The 18,410-nt window shown below is 59.1% G+C and overlaps 7 protein-coding genes across 7 annotated transcripts; 2 read left to right on the top strand and 5 right to left on the bottom strand.

Moving 5' to 3' along the window:
• Nucleotides 1–33: 33 nt before the first annotated feature.
• E0L32_008107 (uncharacterized protein) lies at nt 34–500 on the bottom strand (the record flags this gene model as incomplete). Its single annotated transcript, XM_031142925.1, has 2 exons — nt 34–167; nt 248–500. 2 exons carry the CDS (start codon nt 498–500, stop codon nt 34–36), a joined length of 387 nt encoding a protein of 128 aa, XP_030992612.1.
• A 782-nt stretch (nt 501–1,282) lies between these two features.
• Nucleotides 1,283–2,258, top strand: E0L32_008106 (uncharacterized protein; the record flags this gene model as incomplete). The annotated part of the gene is made up of 3 exons (XM_031142924.1): nt 1,283–1,320; nt 1,390–1,501; nt 1,605–2,258. 3 exons carry the CDS (start codon nt 1,283–1,285, stop codon nt 2,256–2,258), a joined length of 804 nt encoding a protein of 267 aa, XP_030992611.1.
• A 282-nt stretch (nt 2,259–2,540) lies between these two features.
• E0L32_008105 (uncharacterized protein) lies at nt 2,541–3,425 on the bottom strand (the record flags this gene model as incomplete). The annotated part of the gene is made up of 2 exons (XM_031142923.1): nt 2,541–3,118; nt 3,224–3,425. The coding sequence occupies 2 exons, from the start codon at nt 3,423–3,425 to the stop codon at nt 2,541–2,543; spliced, it is 780 nt and encodes a 259-aa protein (XP_030992610.1).
• A 1,724-nt stretch (nt 3,426–5,149) lies between these two features.
• Nucleotides 5,150–7,221, top strand: E0L32_008104 (uncharacterized protein; the record flags this gene model as incomplete). The annotated part of the gene is made up of 2 exons (XM_031142922.1): nt 5,150–5,203; nt 5,275–7,221. The coding sequence occupies 2 exons, from the start codon at nt 5,150–5,152 to the stop codon at nt 7,219–7,221; spliced, it is 2,001 nt and encodes a 666-aa protein (XP_030992609.1).
• A 479-nt stretch (nt 7,222–7,700) lies between these two features.
• Nucleotides 7,701–9,374, bottom strand: E0L32_008103 (uncharacterized protein; the record flags this gene model as incomplete). The annotated part of the gene is made up of 2 exons (XM_031142921.1): nt 7,701–8,840; nt 9,003–9,374. 2 exons carry the CDS (start codon nt 9,372–9,374, stop codon nt 7,701–7,703), a joined length of 1,512 nt encoding a protein of 503 aa, XP_030992608.1.
• An 89-nt stretch (nt 9,375–9,463) lies between these two features.
• Nucleotides 9,464–10,281, bottom strand: E0L32_008102 (uncharacterized protein; the record flags this gene model as incomplete). The annotated part of the gene is made up of 3 exons (XM_031142919.1): nt 9,464–9,632; nt 9,711–9,846; nt 9,900–10,281. 3 exons carry the CDS (start codon nt 10,279–10,281, stop codon nt 9,464–9,466), a joined length of 687 nt encoding a protein of 228 aa, XP_030992607.1.
• An 893-nt stretch (nt 10,282–11,174) lies between these two features.
• E0L32_008101 (uncharacterized protein) lies at nt 11,175–16,497 on the bottom strand (the record flags this gene model as incomplete). Its single annotated transcript, XM_031142918.1, has 2 exons — nt 11,175–12,787; nt 12,849–16,497. The coding sequence occupies 2 exons, from the start codon at nt 16,495–16,497 to the stop codon at nt 11,175–11,177; spliced, it is 5,262 nt and encodes a 1,753-aa protein (XP_030992606.1).
• Nucleotides 16,498–18,410: the final 1,913 nt, after the last annotated feature.

Genomic DNA, 18,410 nt, shown 5'->3' with positions numbered 1-18,410 from the left:
ACCTATCACCCTCGCCCGGCCGGTTTATCACGCCTAGAACTCCTGGTCCTCCTGGAAGAACATGCCAAAGCTAATGATGGTGCCGTAGATGAGGAGACCGCCCACGACGGACATGACCATGGCGCCGATCTGGATGAGGTTGGAGTGTGCAAGGACGATGGGCAGCGCTAAAGAGGGAATACGATGTTAGCCAACCGGAGCTGCCGTGCACATGACATGCACCCAGCAAAGAAGAGAGAGAACTCACCAATGCCCATGACGACAAAGAAGCCCGTCAGGAAGCGCCCCAGGTCGAGGACGGCGGAGCTGGAGCCGCTCTCGACAAAGTCGTCCGGGTTGGAGACGCGGCTGCAGATCCAGTTGGGCAGCGGGGCGATCACGTAGGTCGCCACGACGAGCAGCGGGTAGTAGACCTTCCATAGCGCGCACGAGAGGATGACGAGGAGGAAGCCGACGGCGAGGACGAAGGAGAGGGCGATGATGGTCTTGATGCCGGGCATGGCGGGCGGGTTGCGGGCGGCCGGTGTCACCCGGGTGGCGGCGGCGGCGGCGGTGGTGGTGGTGGTGGTGGTGGGCGGGGAGGATGGAAGATCGAAAGCGTGGGTGCTGCTGCTGCGCTGGGAAGTTTGGAAGGGTCGGGGAGCCTGGCAGGGCAGGATGCAGTTGTTGTGTGGAGGCTGGATCGGTTTTGCGGCTGTTTGGTGATCGACTCTTTGGCGGTGGTGAGAGCTTCAAAGTTGCAGCTAATGAGGTTGGCGGCGGGCGTACCTACAAGTAGTGGGATTGTCGTCAGCCGTGAGGCAGTCTCCGGCGCAAGTGACAGCATGGATGGCTGCTGGGCAGTGGGCCAACCAAAGCCTGGGGTGGTCAGTGCGCTCCCTCTGGCGCTCCCCAGCCTCAACTCGATGCGCTGGGTCGGATTCCGGCGCTTCTTTTGGGCGGCTTTTTGGTAAGCTCACCAAAGCGATAGGTACGTACCTTTTTTTTCCCACCCAGTCTGTCTGGTGGATTTCCTCGAGCTGGGGCCTCTTTTAGCGCGGCAGGTACGAAGCTTAGAGCTGCCTACGCCGACGACCTTACGTGCCTTTCTGAGAGATCCATGGTCTTGTCCAGCAAATCGGTTCACATCGACCAAGAATCACCACTTTCTCCATCCCAGTTTCAACTCATCTCCCTGGAAGCGCAGCAGTCCGACGTCTGAAATACACTCCTCCCTACCCTCTACCTGCACGAACTGAGCATCCCGCCCGACACGTCTTGAACAAGGCTCGTTACCGCCAACATGTTCAGGAACAACTACGATAACGATTCCGTCACATTGTGAGCATTCGCACCCCCTCGACCGTCGGTCCCCCATCCTTCGATCCGCATCTGCTAACAGGCGCGCAGCTCACCCCAAGGCCGGATATTCCAGGTCGAGTATGCGGCGGAGGCAGTCAAGCAGGGTTCAGTAGTGGTGGGCATCGCCAGCAAGACACACGCCGTTCTGGCAGCGATCAAGGTAAGAAGAAAGCTCATCCGTCCACACGTCCACACCATATGTCACAATACAAGGAGATCGAATCCCGACTGACCTCGGGAACCTTTGCAACTCTTTGCAACAGCGCAATGCCGAAGAACTATCATCATACCAAAAGAAGCTGTTCCCCGTCGACGAGCACGCCGGCATCGCCATCGCGGGCCTCACCTCGGACGCGCGCGTCCTGTCCAACTTCATGAAGCAGCAGTGCCTGGGCCACCGCCTCACCTACGGCCGCTCCATGCCCGTCCGCACCCTCGTCGACCTGATCGGCGAGAAGGCCCAGATCAACACGCAGCACTACGGCAAGCGGCCCTACGGCGTCGGCCTGCTCGTCGCGGGCGTCGACGAGCGCGGCCCCCACCTGTTCGAGTTCCAGCCGTCGGGCATGACCGAGGAGATGGTCGCCTTCGCCATCGGCGCGCGCTCCCAGATGGCCCGCACCTACCTCGAGCGCAACATCGACAAGTTTGCCGACTGCGACCGCGAGGAGCTCATCCGCCACGGCCTGCGCGCCCTCAAGGAGAGCCTCGTCCAGGACCGCGAGCTGACGATCGAGAACACGAGCGTCGGCGTCGTGGGCCTCGTGCCCGGCGCCGACGGCAAGAAGAAGCAGGTCCAGCCCTTCAAGGTGCACGACGGTCAGGACGTTAAGGACTGGATAGACAGCGTGGCCGATGACAAGGAGGGCAGCGGCGGCGCGGAGACGGCGGAGGAGGGCATGGAGGTGGACAGCTAGAGTAGTCGAGGTTGTCAGAGCGCCTGGTGGGCTGCTGATGGATGATACATACGGCTGACGTCTACGAAGGGAGGGGGGGGTGTGCAACATCGCGAGCTCACGATAGAGACTGGCGGCGCTCTCCCATGGGTAAAGAATCTCCTACGGCCTTGACTAGACGGATAGAGAGACAGAGTAGCGAAGAGAAGAAGATGCGAGGGCACTGTAATATTACTAGTGATACAACTAGGAAATGGGGATTCTAGATATGGGCGACCCTTGAATGCAAGCCTTTTTTCCCCCTTACTCCTTGCCCCAGGCCAGCTTGAGCACCGACGTGGGCACCTTGTAGTCGCGCAGGGCCTGGACGGCGTCCTCGGCCGTCGTGGCCTCGACGAGGATGTCGGCGTTGCCGGCGCGGATGAAGCCCTCGCGGACGCTCTGGCGGATCCAGTTGAGGACGCCGTCGTAGAAGCCGGCGACGTTGAGGACGACGATGCCGCGGTTGTGGATCCCGAGCTGGTTCCACGTCACGATCTCGAGCAGCTCCTCCATGGTGCCGTAGCCGCCGCTCAGGGCGACGAAGCCGCTGCCCGGCCCGCCGGCCAGGACCTCCTGGGCCATCATCTGCTTGCGCGAGTGCATGTCGCGCACGACGGTCGTGCGGCCGTACATGCGCTCCTCGGGCACGGCGAGGACGGCGCCGTCGCCGTTGCTGTCCTTGGGGCATGTTGCCGAGGCCGACGTCGACGTGAACTCTGGGTCGCGCTCGTACCGCACCAGGGCCTCGGGGATGATGCCGTGGACGGCGTCCGGGCCGGACAGGGCGACGAGGGTCTTGGCGACTTCGCCCATGAGGCCTACTGTGCCGCCGCCGTAGACTTGGGAAAGATGCGTTAGCATACCGCGGCAGGCCATATATCTTGTAGCGGGGAAGGGAAAGGCGAAGGGTAAAGGGAGGGGAGGAGGGCGGGAATTTTACATACCCAGGGCGATGTTGTTGTCGGCCATGACCTTGGCGAGCTGCCGCGCCGTCTGGACGTGCGCCGGGTTGTGGCCCGGGGAGGAGCCGCAGAAGACGCAGATCTTGGTGCGCGGGACGGCGTTGGGGTTGAGGTTGGAGGAGGCGGGCGTGCTGTTCCGCGAGGCGGGCAGCGTGGGGATCGGGGATGCGCCGCCGGATTCCATGGTTGCGGCCCGGTGTGGTTTGTGCTATTCTTTTGTGTGTGTCGTCTCTACGTTCTAGAATATGGCCTAGGAAGAGAGAGAGAGAAAGAGAGTGTGTGTGTGTGCACTCTTACAAGTGTCTTGGAGCTCTCGAGGATCTAAAGACACCCCGTTTAAGTGACGTTGACGTAGGAATGAGCGGTGACAATCTCTGAGCGCGAGCCCGTCTTATATCTCGTGTTGTATAAGAAGAGAAGAAGAAGCCTACAAGATGTAACCTGTATGGTCTATAGGTAGTGAGAATGAGTGAAGCAATGGACAGAGATCCCAACAAGAGAAAAGGGGAAAGAGTCGAGGCACCGAAGAACGAAATATCTAAGAGAACGGGAATCCCTTTATATGTTCACATTCATGTCGTAATCCCCGGTCAAGCCTCGACGTGTGTCTTGAGGTCTATGAGAGAAAAAGGCAAAAAAGCCAAGGTAGCCCCAGCAGCATGTGTCATTCGGCGGCCCCAACGAGTGGTTGTCTCTAGTGCGAGCGGTGCCTGAATCTTAGTGGGGGGGAAGGGGGGGCGCACAGCGGAGAGGCCGCCACGCGGGCACCTTGTGACCATTTACAGCGCATCTACCGTGTCCATGACATACCTAGTAGGTAGTTAAAGTCCAAAGCTAGGGCAAGTCCACAGCCAGAGCGCAGGGCTCTTATCCGCGATTTTCCATGCTCCCATGCAGACTCCCGCTATCCGGGTTGTCGTGTTTCGTTGCATGACTGACTGCGTGTACGTCTCGGCTCGCTGGAGAAAAGCCGTTGGATGACGGAAGTCGATGCAAGACTGCTCTGTGTCACGCAAGCAGAGTAGAGACTCCGTCGTGTCTTGTTCCTACAGGAGAGAAATGGACCAACCTCGGGGGGTGTGAGACCGCTGGAGAGTCGGTCACACGTAGCACGCAGTCTGGCCCGAACAACAACAACAAAGGCCGATAGGCGGGTATCAAGCGGTTTCGTGTCGTTGGCATTTGGGGGCTGACTTCTCGGAGACAAAGTGCAGGCGGGTGGCCAGCCAGAGAGAGAGATATTGGTAGTTAAGAGTTACATGTATGTGCTGAGTAGATCTCCCAAGCTCAAGAGATAGCCGTCTCCGGAGCAGATGTCTGTTTGATTTCTGACAGTTGAACGACAGTGACGGCCACTCCAAAAAAAAAAAAAAAAAAGGCCGATTCGATAGAATGATCGATCACCGTAAAGTCAGATGAAACAAGATCTCTCATTCTTGTCCGGGATGCCTGGTTTTGGGCCTGTAGGAACAGAGCCGACTCCGACCCTCCAACAGGCAACGCAGGTGCGCAACCACGGGGTGCTGATTCGCCGGGTGTCCCGCTGTCTAGTTACCTCGTGTAGCTAGTCAACTTTGTAGGACATTGATGTAGTCAAGTGGGTTCGATGGATGGTTATTCATCGTCGAATTCCCCGGAGCAGAGTGGCCGCCACGCCGCCCGTGGCCGAAGAGCGGAGCTGGGAAAGTTACTGGGCGCTAGGTAGCTTTTTTGTGAAGGCGCAATATCACCAGCCAGTGATATCCACCCACACGCTGAGACTTGTCCACTCCTCCTCCGACTGACTGCACCCTCGCTCGCATTGCCCAACCCTCACCGAGCACGGCGACGACGACAACACAAGCTGTCGCATACAACACCTCTCAAGCCGGCTTGGATCACCAGATCCAACAAAACTATCGCGGCAAGATGCCGGCCGAAGCCACTGGCGCGGGCAATGCGCCCGCCCAGCGCGAGGAAGGGGTAGGTCTTGCAGTCGCTGTGCCCTCCAGACATGTCCCCAACGGCTGACAATCCCTGTCCGCGCGGTGTAGGGCAAGTCGATGATGTACACCATCTTCCAGATGGTGGCCATGTATGCCGGCATGCAGTTCCTCATGAAGCAGTTCATGCCCCAGAAGCCGCAGACGGCCACCACCCAGGACGCCTCGGGCAACGTCGTGCAGGTCCCCGCGAACACCGCAGACATCCCGGCATATCTGCTCCGCCCGCAGCAGCTCGACGAGGGCGCCCAGTACAACCCCATCCCTCAGCGCCTCGCTCCCATGTGGCCCGACGACAGCAAGGTCGACATCGTCATCACCGTCTCGCCCTCCGTCGTCCCCGCCCCCTGGTCCAACGGACCGGCCGACCCGGTCGTGTTCGACGAGAAGAGCTTTGGCATTGGCAACTGGAGCGACAGGCGCGCCTTCGACACCACCATCGAGGTGCCCAAGGAGGTGCAGAACAACGGCACGCTCTGGGGCCACTTCTACATTGGTCTCGCCGGCAGCAACATGGATCCCACCAGCTCGGGCTTTGATCCTGCCAAGGCCTGCTACTTTGGCTACCCCCTGACGCAGTACATCCCCAAGAAGAAGGTCGCCAAGACTCGGAACCTGCTCGAGAGCAGAAACGAGACCGAGGCGCAGGAGGCCGGGAAGGAGCAGGAAGACCAGGCCGCGGGCCCCATCATTGCCAACTACTACCACCCCAACACCAGCCTGTCCTTCATCCCCGGCGCCGGCGTCGTGCAGTACCCCCAGACTCACCCCGCCGTGCGCCAGTTCATCCACCTCGAGCCCACCGGCGCCCGCGACGGCTCCGGCCAGAACTCGTGGTACTACCCCATCCTGTTCGTCAACACCTTCTGGCAGCTCAACTCGCACATGACTCTGCTGAACGACACCGTGACCTCGCTGCCCCTGCACATCGACCTGAACAACATGGCCGAGTGGAAGTTCAAGATCATGGCCTCCATCGAGGCCAGCGGACGCGAGACCGCCCGCCAGGCCGCCTTTGGCGGCTCTACCCCCGGTGGCGGCGACGGCAGCGAGATCCAGATGATCAAGGAGATCTTCCTCGACACCAACCCCATCCTGCTCGGTGTCACGGCGTTTGCCACCGTGGCCCACTTGATCCTCGAGACCCTGGCCTTTGGCTCGGACATTGCCCACTACCGCAAGAAGAAGGACAACGTCGGCATCTCGGTCCGCTCCATCCTCGCCAACGTCTTCATGCAGACCATCATCTTCCTCTACCTGTTGGACAACTCGCAGAACACCTCGTGGATGATCCTCGGCCAGCAGGTGGTCGGCATCCTCATCGAGCTCTGGAAGGTGACCACCGTCGTCAACATCCGCCTCCGGCCGGCGCCGCCGGGGTCGCTGGTGCCCTACCGCGTCAGCTTCGAGGACAAGCACAAGCTCAGCGAGACCGAGGAGAAGACCAAGGAGTACGACGAGATCGCCTTCAAGTACATGTACATGGCCGGCGTGCCCCTGCTCGTCGCCTACGCCGTCTACTCGCTCTACTACGACACCCACAAGTCGTGGTACAGCTACGTCATCACGACGCTCGTCGGCTCCGTCTACGCCTACGGCTTCCTCATGATGGTGCCCTCGCTCTACATCAACTACCGCCTCAAGAGCGTCGCCCACATGCCCGCCAAGGCCATGATGTACAAGTTCCTCAACACCTTCATCGACGACCTCTTCGCCTTCACCATCAAGATGCCCGTCCTGCACCGCCTCGCCACCTTCCGCGACGACGTCATCTTCTTTGTGTACCTCTACCAGCGCTGGGCCTACAAGATTGACTACAGCCGCGTCAACGAGTTTGGCCAGGGCGGCGAGGACGAGGACGAGGCGGTCGAGAAGGAGGCCGAGAAGACGAAGGAGAAGAATAACGAGCCGGCGGCGATCGAGCCCAAGAGGGTTGGTGCTGCGGGCCAGAAGGCCACGGGCGCCAGTGCCGGCTCTGGTGCTACCAAGAGAAAGTGAAGCGGCTATGTGCGTGCGTGCGTGTTTGTGTGTGTGTGCGCGCACGCACATGGTGGAAACCGGTGTTCTTGGGAACTGTATATTTGAGCTACATGCTACATTAGAGCACCAAGAATAGGATAGACGTGAACCATGCATCAAACGAAATAGAATTTTGCAAAGGTTCTCCTCTCTCTCTCTCTCTCTCTCTCTCTCTCCTTGTTTCTCCGTCCGTCTCTTGATGCATCTCCCATGCGGGAGAGTACATTCCTATGATGCTCGTGACCGTCATCTTTCTTGTGAGAACGGGCGGTCACACTGACAACTATGAACGGTGACATGATATCGGGTTGTACGACAGCATGACGATTCCCCGAAACCAGGTTTCAGCGTCTGGCCGGGCGGGGGAGGGCGGCAACAAACCAGAGAATGGCCGTTTTGTTTGGCATCCTTCTTCTGCCAGTCCCCCGAGACAGACAAGCAAAAAAAAATCATAACATCTACGCACCCCCACCGGCGGCACCACTCTTCATCTCCTCCCGCAGCCAGCCGGGGATCTCAGGCACCGCGTCCCACCCGTCCAGGTACGTCTCCCCGGGCACCCCCGCCCCCGCCGGCCTGGCGTAGATGGCCGACACGTACCACGCGTGCCCGCCCCGGGGCACGGTGTGCCGCAGCGTCGGGATCGCCGTCCGGCTCTCGACGAGGTTCGAGTTGGGGTCCGCGTTGACCAGCATCGCCTGCCTCCTGCTGCTGCTGCTCCCGGGCCCTGCCCCGGCCCCTGCTTCTCCTCCCAACACATCGCCTTCCAGAGCGCGGATCCCCACCGCCCCCGCGGCGAGCGACGCCGCGAACGCGCCGGCCCGGCCGGGGGCCCACCCCTCGGGCGTGTCGGTGTCGTAGTTGCCGATGATGAGGGGCCGGGTCCCCTCCCGCCTCGCGGGGTCGTACGCCCCGAGGTACCGCCCCGTGCGGGAGTCGACGTTGCGGATGGCAAAGGCGCCGTCGGCGGTCATGACCTCGCGCCCGGCGGCCTCGACGCGGTGCGCGCGCAGGTGCCAGTTGGGCGTCGCCTCGCGCGGCGGCACGAGGTACGTCTTGACCCGGACGTCCGGGAAGGGCCTCCAGACGGAGACGAGCACCGGCACCGTGCTCCCTCGGTCGGTGCCGTCGCCGTCGCCGTCGTCGGGGCGGTCCTCGATCCCGGCGTACTCGCACAGCCGCCGCGTCTTCCAGTACTCGCCGCCGTCGTCCGACAGCCCCAGCTGCGAGGCCAGGGCGTACTGCTCCAGCGTGAAGAGCCCCGGCGGCGCCGAGTAGGCGTAGGCCGACGAGTAGGCAAAGGCGCCGTACTTGGCGTGCGTGCCCTTCATCGGGTAGCCGCAGGCCTGGCCCGAGTTGAGCAGCATGCAGTGCCCGCCGAGGTAGCTGGTGATGTGGCCCGGGTGCCGCAGGGGCTTGGTCGGAGGCAGGACGTCCCACTGGGACTCCTCTGGCGAGGTCCAGAAGGGGTGGGACTCGGGCACGGCGAGGCAGATGAAGGCCAGGCACGCCCAGTACTTTTGTCGTTGGCCCGCTTTGTCAGTAGTGAATGGTTTTCGCACGGGGGGAGGGGAGGGAGAGACCGGAGACTTACCGGGCTGCCGGGACTGTTGTAGTTCTCCGCCATCTGAGCATTGATAATAAAACGTTAGCAACAGCACCACGCCGCAGCTCGGATTCCTTCCCCATAGCTCCAGCTTCCCTGTCCACGCAAACCCCATACATACATACCCCAGAGGGGCAAGAAAAAAAAAACTTACATACATGTTCGGGTACGAGTACCCGACCGTCAGCGTCCCCGCGGCGCTCCACATGTCCCCCTGCGTCTGCCACCACCGCAGGTGCCGCATCACGATGCCCTTGACCATGCCCCACGTCAGGGGCGCTGGCAGGTCGGCGACGCCGCCGTACGCCAGGGCGCCCCAGAAGGAGCACATGGCGAAGCGGTAGCCGACGCTGCGGCCGAAGGGGATGGCGCGGCCCTCGCGGTCGTAGTAGTGCGCCAGGTCGAGCGCCGCCAGCGCCGCGCGGCTCCTGAACTCGGCGGCGCGCTGGGGGTCGTCCTGGCCGGCGAGGTTGGCGTAGAGGAGCTGCAGGAAGTGGATGGCGAAGCTGGAGGAGTAGTAGTCCATCTCTGTGTGTCTCGCCCGAGACCGGGTATGAGCGAAACTCTTTTGAGTCTTGTTGGGGATAAAGAGGAAAAAGGGAGGGGAGGGAGAACTCAACGGTGAATGCCCTCGGGCCCGTCGTTGGACCAGCCGTCGCCGCGGTAAAAGGTGTCGAGGTGCTCGATGTCGCTGTCGAGCCTCTCCTGGGAGAACTTGCCGCCGTTCTTCTTGAGGCCCAGATTGGCAAAGACCCGGAACCAGAGCCAGTTTGTGTTTGGCATGCTATCGGCTGTTAGATGCCTGCTCTTCCTCCCGCCACGGACACATAGTCCCGTGTGCTGGACATCAAAGAGGACCTACTTCTTCTCATTAATCGAGTTCCCCAGCCAATTCTCCATGTTCTCCCTCTCCTTCTCAGACATCGAGTCCCAGAACACGGGGGCAACAGCCAGCGCAAAGCCTATGACAAACACGACGCACATCTCAGCAACAGCACCTCCATCGCGCAGCACCCATTCATTGTGCCCCCGTGGGGAAAAAAAAACTCACCAAGCGGACACATCTCCACCATCCTCTGGTCGTTGTCCCGCGGGTACCCCCAGTACTCGCCCGACTCCGGGTCCGTCCCGGCCTTCACGCCCTCGACCCACCGCCCGGTGCCCCTGTACTCGCCGCCGCCGGCCAGCAGGCACGCGAGCCCCCAGAGCGGCCGGCAGATGCCCTCGACCTCGGAGGCGGCCTGGTCGAACCGCACGGCCGTGGCGCCGGGGCAGCGCACGCGGGCTTTCCCCGGCGAGAAGAAGGGCTCGAGCGGGTCGAGCAGGGTCCGGAGGAGCTCCTGCACCGAGGCCCGGTCTGTGAGCTTGACCTTGGCGAAGGGGTGGACGGCGTCGTAGCCCAGGACCATGCCTGTGGTGGCGTCCTGCGTCATGGCTGTGGCTATCGGGGAGGTGTTGGGATATGTGTAGATGTATGTATGGGATGTAATGTATAATGTATGTATCAGACTGAGCTTTCAGTCTTGCTCTTGTCGTCACCAAACAGAAAGGAGATAGTAAAGGAGGAGAGAAAGACTGGAGGAGTCCTAGCTTATAACAAGACCATTGACCGAGAAATTGCCCGCAGGGTACAGGAGACGTACTCCTCTCCTCGAGACCAGAGCGTGAGACCTACCTCCCATACCTGCTACGATGGTGTGTGGGGGGTTTTGGGACACACGGGAACTGGATGATTTGACAATGGGATGGGATGGGATGGGATGGGATGGAGAGTCTGGTGAGGGGTTCCTGCATCAGGGCAGTTAGGGAGTGGGGAAATCGAGCCTCCTCTCGAATGGAAGATCTCGCGGCTAATTGCAAAGCCATGTTGGAGAAATCGGGCCTTGTTGACGCGAGTGACGACGGGTCTGTGGTTTTGGAGGGCACCTTGTATGATGTATCTTTTCTGGATGTAGTCATAGGTGTGTGTGATGAATTTGCCGGGAATCAGAGTCACGTCCATGTGTTGTGGAATATCTGCAGCATACCACTCACTGAAACTCATAGCCTCTCTTTCGAGATCAATCAAATCAAGCCGCTTCAACACTTCCTATTGACGCTCCAAGTATGCAGTCATGTCGTTATGCAGATGCTAACCGTGTGCTTTCTTCCAACAAACCACCCTTCCTCCTCCTCCTCCCTCTCTTGCCTTCTCTCATATTTCTCTAGAAGAAGAAGTATAGACATTAAGTATGGTATTTTAAATGCTTCTTCATCAACAAACAACAAACAACAGCATCATCACAGCCACCCACAAGAAATAACGATATGAGTCGGGCGAGGATCCTCACTCGGCGCCAGCAGGCGTCTCTTCCGTCGTAGGCGTCGGCGTATCCTCACCGCCATCCGCCTGCTTGGCCGGCTCGCCGCCGTCCCCCTCGCCCGCCTGGCTCGACGCCGCCTTGTTGTCCCGCAGCCTCCTCCGCCTCGCCTTCCTCTCCTCCTCGGCCGTCTGCCTCCGCGCCCTGCGCAGGCTCTCCCTCTTCTCCTCGTCGCCCTCGTCCGCGCCGCCGCCGCCGTCCTCCCCGGCCCGCATGCCCTGCAGCAGCAGCGCCGCCCGCTGCGCGAGGTCGTCCTCCTCCTCGCCCTCCTTGGGCGACGCGAGGCCCGGGCTGAGCAGGCTGTTGCCGTCCTCGTCGGTCCGGCCCGACTCGGTGCTCTTGGCGCTCTGCAGCCCGGCCTCGATCTCGGGGATCTCGTTGAGGTCCGGGATCTTCTGGCCCGACGCGATGCGCACCTGGTGCCGGTCCTTGAGCCGCGCCCGCCGCCGCCTGTCTCTCTGGTCTCTCGTCTGCGGCGCCGCCGCCCGCAGCTTCTCCAGCAGGCTGTCCATGGCGCCGGTGCTCGTCGGACTAGGCAGGGCACCGTCCACGCCGCTGCCGGCCACCTTGAGCTGCGCGTGCTTCCTCTTCATGCTGGCCTCGTTCCTCTTCCTGAGCTCCTCGAGCTTGAGGTTCTTCTCGTGCGACCTCTTCCACTCGCTCACGAAGAGGGCCAGCTTGGCAAAGAAGTCGCGTCTGGCATTCTCGTCGGCCGGGTCCTCGCCGTAGAAGACCATAATGTCATTATACGTCCGGACCATCTCCTCCAGGTACAGCTCCATCTGCTCGGCCTTGCGCCTGGCGTCCTTCATGCAGCGCTGCACGACCTGCGACACCCGGTCCTGAGGGTGGAACTTCTTGGGGTCCGACAGGTTGCCGCTGTCGAGCGACATTTGTACGTTCCGGATGTTCTCAATGTACTTCTTGGCATCCGTCTGCAGCTGCTCGATGTTGATCTTTTGCGCCGTGAGCACCCCGCCAATGTCGGTCGCAAAGGCCTCCCATTCGGGATACTGCTGCCGCACGATGCGCTCCACCAGATCAGCGAGCGTCGACTCGTTCTTGTCATCCTTGACCATGCCCAGGCGCGCCAGCGAGCTCAGCTTGAATCCGCGCGCCTGCTTGTTGGCGTCGTTCATGTAATTACCGATATCCAAAATGAGGCCCAGAACATTCATCAGCGAGACCGAGTCTCGCAGCGACTCAGACACCGTCATGACATGGCGGATCTTGTCCGAGATCTCCTCGTAGTCCGGCTCGAAGCTGCGCGTCAAAGCGAGAGCCCGCATCCTGCTCTTCCAGTAGTGGTGCAGCTCAAAGGCGGTCTGCAAGTAGATTTGATCTTGTCGGGTAAGCTCCGAGGGGTCCTGCTCACGAGACTCCTCGTTCGCCTTCGGGCCCGTCCAGTCCTTGCTGTAGGGAGCCATGACCTTGGTAGTGTTGTCAGGGATGTTGCAGAGGTCGTCTTTCTGCAAGAAGTCCATGACAACATTGTTGTCAAGCACCTCCGTGTCGCAGTGGATGATCATCTGCACAATCTTCTCAACAGAGTATTGCGAGAACTTGGCAAGAGCGATTTCTGAGAGCAATCACACTTAGCAATCGAAAAACCAATGTACGTGTGTTGAGTAGGGACTTACCGAAAGCTTTGCGCAGATCGCTCGAGATGATCTGCTTCTTGTCGTCCTTCTTCGAGCCTCCTTGGCCGATCTTTTTGATCTCCTTGGCCATGAAGAGCTTCTCGACCTCATCAAGAATACCCTTACGGCTCAGCTCCATATACTTCTCCTCGCGCTCTTCGGCTGACGGAGCATGGGCAGCCCAGTGAGTCGTCATGGGAGTATCAACCTTCTCCCAGTGAAGAGCCTTGAGCTTCTTCTTAGGCCGCACGACAGGCAAGCCGATAGTAGGCGTCGCCGTAAAGGTTTCCTGCTGGGACAAGAAATGGCCCGACATCTTTCCAGGCATAGGAGGAGGCGGTGGGGGCATACCACCTGCTCCTGGCATAGGAGGCGGTGGCGGGGGCGGTGGTGGAGGCGGAGGAGGAGCAGCACCAGGCAGTTGGCCAGGCATGGGGGGTGGCGGTGGCGGCGGTGGCGGAGGAGGGCCTCCCGCAGCTGACGCCGGAGAGAGCATCCCGGGAGGTGGAGGCGGGGGCGGGGGAGGAGGAGGGGCGGCACCCGGAAGTTGCCCGGGCAGAGGTGGAGGCGGAGGAGGCGGCGGCGGCGGCGGAGCTCCGGCACCCGTGATCTCGATCTTTGGCGTTTCCGTATCCCCAGGAGTGATGGGCGCCTGGGATTCGAGGCTCGGGTGCGTGGGACCGGTGGTAACACCGTCTCCCTCATCATCGCTGGCATCGTACTTCTTGACCGTTCCAGTGATCTCATTGAGTAGACCGGTCTGCTGCTTGGGATCCATGACTGGCCGTCGGATCTCGACCATACGAGGCTTCTCGTAGACAACGCCGTCTTCGTCCGTGAGCTCATCGGTCTCCTCCGCCAGAGCACCCTCAACAGGCTCGCCCTGGGAATTGACAGGCTTCCGAGGTATCTTGGTCTGTCGTCGGACACTGCCAAGCATGCTGTTGGTGAAGTCGCGAGGCGGCGTTGCCAAACCGCCGCCTTCTGCACCGCCGCCATAACCGTCCATCTCCTCTCGGAGAGCCCGCAACCTGTCAGATGGCCCGGCATTGTCGCCCCAAACACGGCCTTCGAGCTTGTACTGAGTCTTTTGGCGCTCGATCTGCATCTGCAACCGTTCCATGAGTCTATCACGGTCAAGGATGCCTTGCATCTGGGCGGGATTGCCGTCGCCTGCCTTGCTGCCCTTAACAGCATTCGAGGCGGCTACGTCCTGAGCGTCGCGCAGCATGAGATAAAGTTCTCTAGTCTCGAGCTCGTTCCTCTGGGCCTCCTTGGCGCGGAGTGTTTGCAAGTTGTCGAGCTCAGACTTCAAGCCCTCGGCTTGTCTCCGTTGAGCTTCAATGAACCTGGACTGCTCGTCGAGCTGCTTCTGCAACTTGGCCACAAGTCCGTCGGCACCCAGTTCAAGCTTGGCACGCATATCATCGCGCTCGGCCATAGCAGCCTCCGCAATCTGCCGTGACTCCAAAGCCTCATCGAGAGCTTGCCTTGCCTCGGAATCAGTGTGCAGTTTGTCAAGCAAGCTCTGAACGGTAAAGTTCAAACTTTGCTTGAGATCCATGTCCGGCAGCCGCCGGTCCATGGCCACATAACTCAGCATGGAATCCACAAGCTGAAACATGCGTAGCCGCTCCTCGCCATCGTTGTCCCTGATCAAGAGCAGGTGCTGGAGGGCCGAGATGAAGTAGTCTTGGGTCCTGCTTCCCCGCAGACGCTGCTGGATCGCGTCCACGATCTGGACCGGATCCGTGAGGTCTTTCACTTCCCCATCGATACTATCCTTGATGCTACTGTTGTCCCGTTCCAGCATGTCCTCGTAATCGATGGCTTCATTGTTCCGGTAACGTTCAATCTGCTTGTTCAGAAGTTCGTACTGGAAAGCTTCCATCTTTGTCAGGATCCGCTTGAACCCGCAGGCCTGGAACTGGGCGCGGATATGGATCCGCAGCTGGAGGTCCTTCTCCGGAGCGTCGACAATCATGTTGACGAGGATCATGGTTGCCACGGCATATTCCATCAAGAGGTTCTCCATGCCGATTCCTCCGCTGCGGACCTCGTCACTCGCACCAACGAGACTGCCCATCTTGCCGCGCCCATCCAGCGTCACCTCGACCAGACGCATCCAGGAGTCGAAACGTCCATTCTCGGATTGTTGACTCTTGACAGAGTCCATCGCCTGGAGGACTTTGACATGTCCATTGCCTTCTCCCCAATGGCACAGGAAGGTCAGAACTTCGCTGACCAGTTTCCGTGTCGTGAGTCGCGGAGAGATGAGAGAGGTAGCCAGGGCAACAATGACCTGCTGATGGGCAAGAGCATCATCTGCACCAAACTTATTGTTCATCAGAGCCTTGAGACATTTCACAATGTCGTATTCCCGATCCAGGTTCTTGTCGCCTTTGCCACTCTCAGAGGCCGCCGGGCCCATTGCCGTCTTGCGATTGATTTTGTTGAGAACATTCGTCAAGGCGACCTGACCTTGGCACTCTATGAATCGCTTGACCCAGCCGATTTGCTGAGTGCGGAGGTTGACTTCGAGACTCCCGAGACCTTTCGTGTCGAGGCTGTTATCCATGACTTTCCTAACGTACCATTCGGGAGACCCCTCTTCATCGGAATATGTAGTGACATCGAAGTTCTGATACTGCCCTGGCTTGGCAGTTTGCCGCCGCCTCTGCTCTCCTTGCCATTCAGTCAGGCGGTCTTGGTAGATCAAGGTCCATTTTTTGGCCGACGGGTAAGCAAGCATCTGGCGCCGTGCTTGCTCCGGGAGGTTGTGCCACCCTCGTTTCTGCATCAGGGCCAGAAACATTTGGTCGATGATGTTATCATCTTCCGGTTTGACAAAGTTAAATCCATCGTGAGCGCCTCCCTGTTGAAAACCACCTCCACCGCCTGGAAATTTAGTTAGGCGATGCGAATCTCTATTGGAGTGGGAGGAGTAGGAGCTGAGAGATGAGGCACTTGGGAGTGCTAGTTTTGATGAGTCTCTAGTTGCAGTGTCTTGGGCGGGGGTTTGCGCATTACCTGAAAACACACTGGACTGGTCCGTCGAGTTCCGCCCTCCGGACGGTTGGTAAGAGTTATATCTCGAGCTGTGAGATCCGGCATAACCACTTTCCCTCGGCGGGCCCCATTGCTGGAGCTGGGTTTGCCGCCCCGTAGAGGCCATCGTTATGTTGGACACCCCGGCGGCCGGTCGCACGCCCGACAAGTGGGAACCCGCGGTGTTATACATTGCGGAAGGATCGAAACTCGGGTACTGGTGAAAGTCTCCAGGGGATTTATTCAGCTGGTGCGGCAAGGGCTCGCGACCCAAGGGCAGCTGATCCTGCTTGGGTAGATAATCGACGGGGATGGGCGACCTTCGGTCAGAGGCGGTGTTCTCGTAGGGAATGGTGGAAATGGCACCAGCGGACATGTTGTATCCGGACTCGGGCGTGTCGGGGCGATCGATGGATATGATTGATGACTCTCTGGCGTGCCGCGAAGTACGCGATCCCGTAGTCACAAAGCTTGCAGCGTCATAGGCGCCGAGCTGTCGACCTTCGTCACTGGTTTGCCTCTTGTCGGCTTTGTTTCTGCCTCTGGAGAAGAAGGAGGTCTTGCCGCCAGAGGACTGCCTGGATTTGTCGGCGTAAGACATGGTGACGGCGGGATGTTTGAAACACCCGGCACCGTGGCCTCGTGTTCAGTCGGTAGGGTGCGCCAGTGGCTTTCTCGAGGCGTTGCTGGGGGCGTGGAGGCTGCTGCTCCCAAACGACAGTAATTCTTGGGGCGATATGGGCACAGCGGTCGAGAGTGAGGAGGGAGACGCTCTCAAAATGTCGGATGTCTCAGGTCCAAGGCTTGTCGCATCATGCCCTTGGCCGGCAGGGTCGATCTGGGAGCGTCGGTCCGCACGAGGGTCAGTCGCGACTGTTTGCATGAATTAGGATCTTCGCAGCATGTGGATAAAGGACTTTCGCATCGCCAGCGGCCTCTTTGTCACCACAAGAAGAAGAAAAAGGACGTGTTGGACGTACAATTCGAGATAGTCGGAGATGTTGTTCAAACAGATCCAATCGTCAGGGGTGATGATGCGAGAAGGGTCGATTTAATTATTTGATAAGCGCTGCTTGCAGTGCCTGGCGGCGGCGCGTGTCGAGAACGGACAGCTCTGTCCAAATACGGAGGTACAGCATGTGTTGCCACTATAAATGGGGTACCTGACCCTACTAAAAGGTACCCGTAGGTCTGCCGACACGGGCCGTAGGTGGGCGATACGAAGAAAAAAAAGGTGGTACCAAACGGAGCAGGCAAGTAGTTAGGTACCTAACATTATCAGCCAAGAATCCCGCGACCACACACAACTCGCTGGGGTTTGGCTTGCATAACCAAATGTAGGTACATAACTGTAGGTATGCGAGTGTACGGAGTACGCATCTCTAACGGCTCATGTATGTAAACTACCTTGACTACCTACTTTGTACATGCTCCATGTGGCACAAGCCCGAGCGACGATCAGGTACTCTATCGAGAAGTGGCCAACATGAACCTGGAAGTTAGGGGCGGGCCCTCCCTGTTTATTCTGAAACGGAATTAGTCGAGACCCCTGACACATGGACAGAAACACCATCTAACTGTCGCCAACTCTTGTCTCCCTTGCCAACCACAGAGCTTCACGTTTCGGGATGCACTTGACTGAGCGATACATTCTCTGCGTGCTATAGACAAAAGACCAGAGAAATCCCTTCGAATCTAGAAGCTCTGGCTTCGTCCAGGTGGTGATCGCCAACACCACTGCCATGTTTCGTTCCGAGGAGGCTCACAAGGGATACTCAAAAGAAAGTGTACTTGGCTTAGTGGCAGGCCCAGGCGCTCATCAAGGCGCGATGCCACAGACCCCCTCTCGTCGGCTGCATCAAGTGCACCAAGCTAGACCCGAGTTGACATGTCCCACCACCACCATCTCATTGAACCTACACCTGTTTGGGCACGGTCATTTCTGCATCTGCGGGCAGAGGGGTTGTAAGAGGTGGCTTTCTGATCATTGATTCCAAAGTCTCTCCGGCATCTGTCACTTCTGTCACTCAGCTAGAATAACCGTCATGAAACTATTAGATTACCAGAAAGTAGGTAACATTGACAATGGAGTTTCATCTCAGTCTGGTCCGACAGCTTGACGGGTAAATTACATCGTAACACTGTAACTAACAAGGGTAATGAACCAGTGACAAGCACCTGCTGTTGATAGGCACAGGTCAATGAAGAATACCTATGCACCTACACGCGACTAGGTAAGCTGGTCTCTTCTGGAGAACTGTCAGGCAGTGTTTCTCTGTCTTTTAACTCACAGAAAGAAAGCATGTCGTCCTGTTTGATGCGTCTCGAGAGCTGGCATCACCGATGGGAGGACAGTCCACGACCTCCTAGCCCATGTAAACGGACGCTATTACCTTAGCTACGGAATGGACAGGTTTTCAATGCTGGTGCAGTCATCAATGGATGAAGTGCACTGCGTAAAGGTGTTGTGTACACTGGTTGTTGTAGGCACTGGCAGGCAAGGTTCGAGTCTGT

Source organism: Thyridium curvatum (assembly GCF_004353045.1).
Source record: "Thyridium curvatum strain D216 chromosome Unknown NODE_52_length_296666_cov_86.205578, whole genome shotgun sequence".
Taxonomy (NCBI): Eukaryota; Fungi; Ascomycota; class Sordariomycetes; order Thyridiales; family Thyridiaceae; genus Thyridium; species Thyridium curvatum.
Note: the sequence above shows the minus strand (reverse complement) of the source record. Positions and strands in the feature narration are given on the sequence as shown.